Raw genomic sequence first — 1,697 nt, 5'->3', positions numbered from 1 at the left:
GTGTGTGTGTGTGTGTGTGTGTGTTTGTGTGTGTGCGTGTCCTCAAAACCTGAGTCATTCCTCAGTATCATTATTTGGTCGTCTTGACTTGAAGTTCTTGGTCGAGATGAGCAACTTGGTACCTTTTTCTGGTCGATATGAGAACGAAGGTATTGCTCTATTGTCGAGATGAAAAAGTGGACATTGCCTCTAATCGAGAAGGGGAAGTGGATACTGTTCTCTGGTCGAGATGAAAATGTGCGTTTTGTGCTTTGGTCGAGATGATAAAACGAATTCTTTTATCTGGTAGTGATGAGGAAGTTGATTCTGACAGTTCTCTCGTCGAGATGATTTTGAGATATATTGTTCTCTGATCGAGATGAGAAAGTGGATGGTGTCCGCTGGTTGGGATAAAAAAAAGTGGACACCGTCTCTCTGGTCGAAATGAGGAAGTTAATGTTGTTCTCTAGTCGAGATGAGAAAGTGCATTTTGTACTATGATCGAGATGAGAAAGTGAATACTGTTCTATGTTCGAGATGGGTGAGAGGGGAGTGTTCTCTGGTCGAGTTGAGAAAGTTGACCCTGTTCTTGTCGAGATGAGGAAGTGGATACTGTTAGTTCTCTTGTCAAGATAACAAAGAGTATACTGCTCTCTGGTCGAGATGGGAAAGTTAATGATTTTCGCAGGTCGAGCAAGTCGCGATGGATAGATAAAAGGAGAGCATTCTCTGACGCTGCATGGTGGTCGCTCAATGAAAGTAACGTTTACGGTCTCGTCGTGTTCTCCCCAGGTCGTGCCGGAAGTGCTGACGTCACAGAGCCCTGCATGTCACGTGACTCGAGTGGGCTGGCATGACGCGATCACCTGGACTGCTTACAGGTGCGCTCCTCGCCCTGCTGGCTCTCACTCGCGTAAACGGTACGTAGAAAGCAGCACACAACTAATCCCGTTTTCTTCAAGTTGCCATCTTTTTACATTTGTTAGGCAGCGTGGTGGAATCAGGCTCTCGTCAATTTTTGGGCATGTAGAGTTATTGGTATCATCTTATTAAAGCTTGTTCACTTGTCTTTATTTCAATGAAAAAGTATCCATTTACCTTGAATACAAGTCGAGATATTTGCAAATGATGGAGGTGGGGTAACCTTTTTTCAGAGGTAAAATTAGTGAGAAAATGACCGCCAAAGATTAGTTATTTCCTTAGCTTAAGAGTCCCTGGTAACTGAAAATTTACATTTTTTGTACTTTTAATCTACGTTTTTAAGACAAATCCACACAGAAATGAGTTCTTTAATGAGCATGAAAGGTGTTGAGCCAAAAACCAAAAATTTGATAAAAATTCACAAACCTGCGGAAAAATGCAAGTTTCTTCACTTTGATTATTTTGACGAGAGCCTGATTCCACCACGCTGCCTCACATTTGTCGTGGTCTATACTTTACATAATTCGTCAAACATATTACCCTAATGTATTCTTTCTGTGAGGTGGAGCTCAAAGTAACTGACTAGAGTCATTCTTTGAATTTGACTCAGTCTGATCGACTTGCAATTGCTTCGTTCAACAAATAATAATGATGATAATAATGATGATGGTGATGATAATACTAATATGATAATGAAGACAATACTAATGTTTATAATAATAATAGCAATAATAATAATAACAATAATAATAACAACAATAATAATAATTGCATTTATATAGCTTATGCCCATGCTC

General features: G+C 40.0%; 1 protein-coding gene across 1 annotated transcript in view; it reads left to right on the top strand.

The window, feature by feature from the left end:
* The window catches only part of LOC101858558, a gene marked incomplete in the record, with an annotated part of 83,123 nt that overhangs the window by 52,744 nt on the left and 28,682 nt on the right, over positions 1-1,697 (top strand). The window contains 1 exon segment of the mRNA XM_013083692.2: positions 772-899. Coding sequence (XP_012939146.1) covers positions 833-899 — 67 coding nt within the window.

The sequence above is a fragment of the Aplysia californica genome, unplaced genomic scaffold, assembly GCF_000002075.1.
Source record: "Aplysia californica isolate F4 #8 unplaced genomic scaffold, AplCal3.0 scaffold00249, whole genome shotgun sequence".
NCBI lineage: Eukaryota > Metazoa > Mollusca > Gastropoda > Aplysiida > Aplysiidae > Aplysia > Aplysia californica.
The sequence above is the reverse complement of the archived record's forward strand: the minus strand, read 5'-3'. Positions and strand labels throughout refer to the sequence as shown.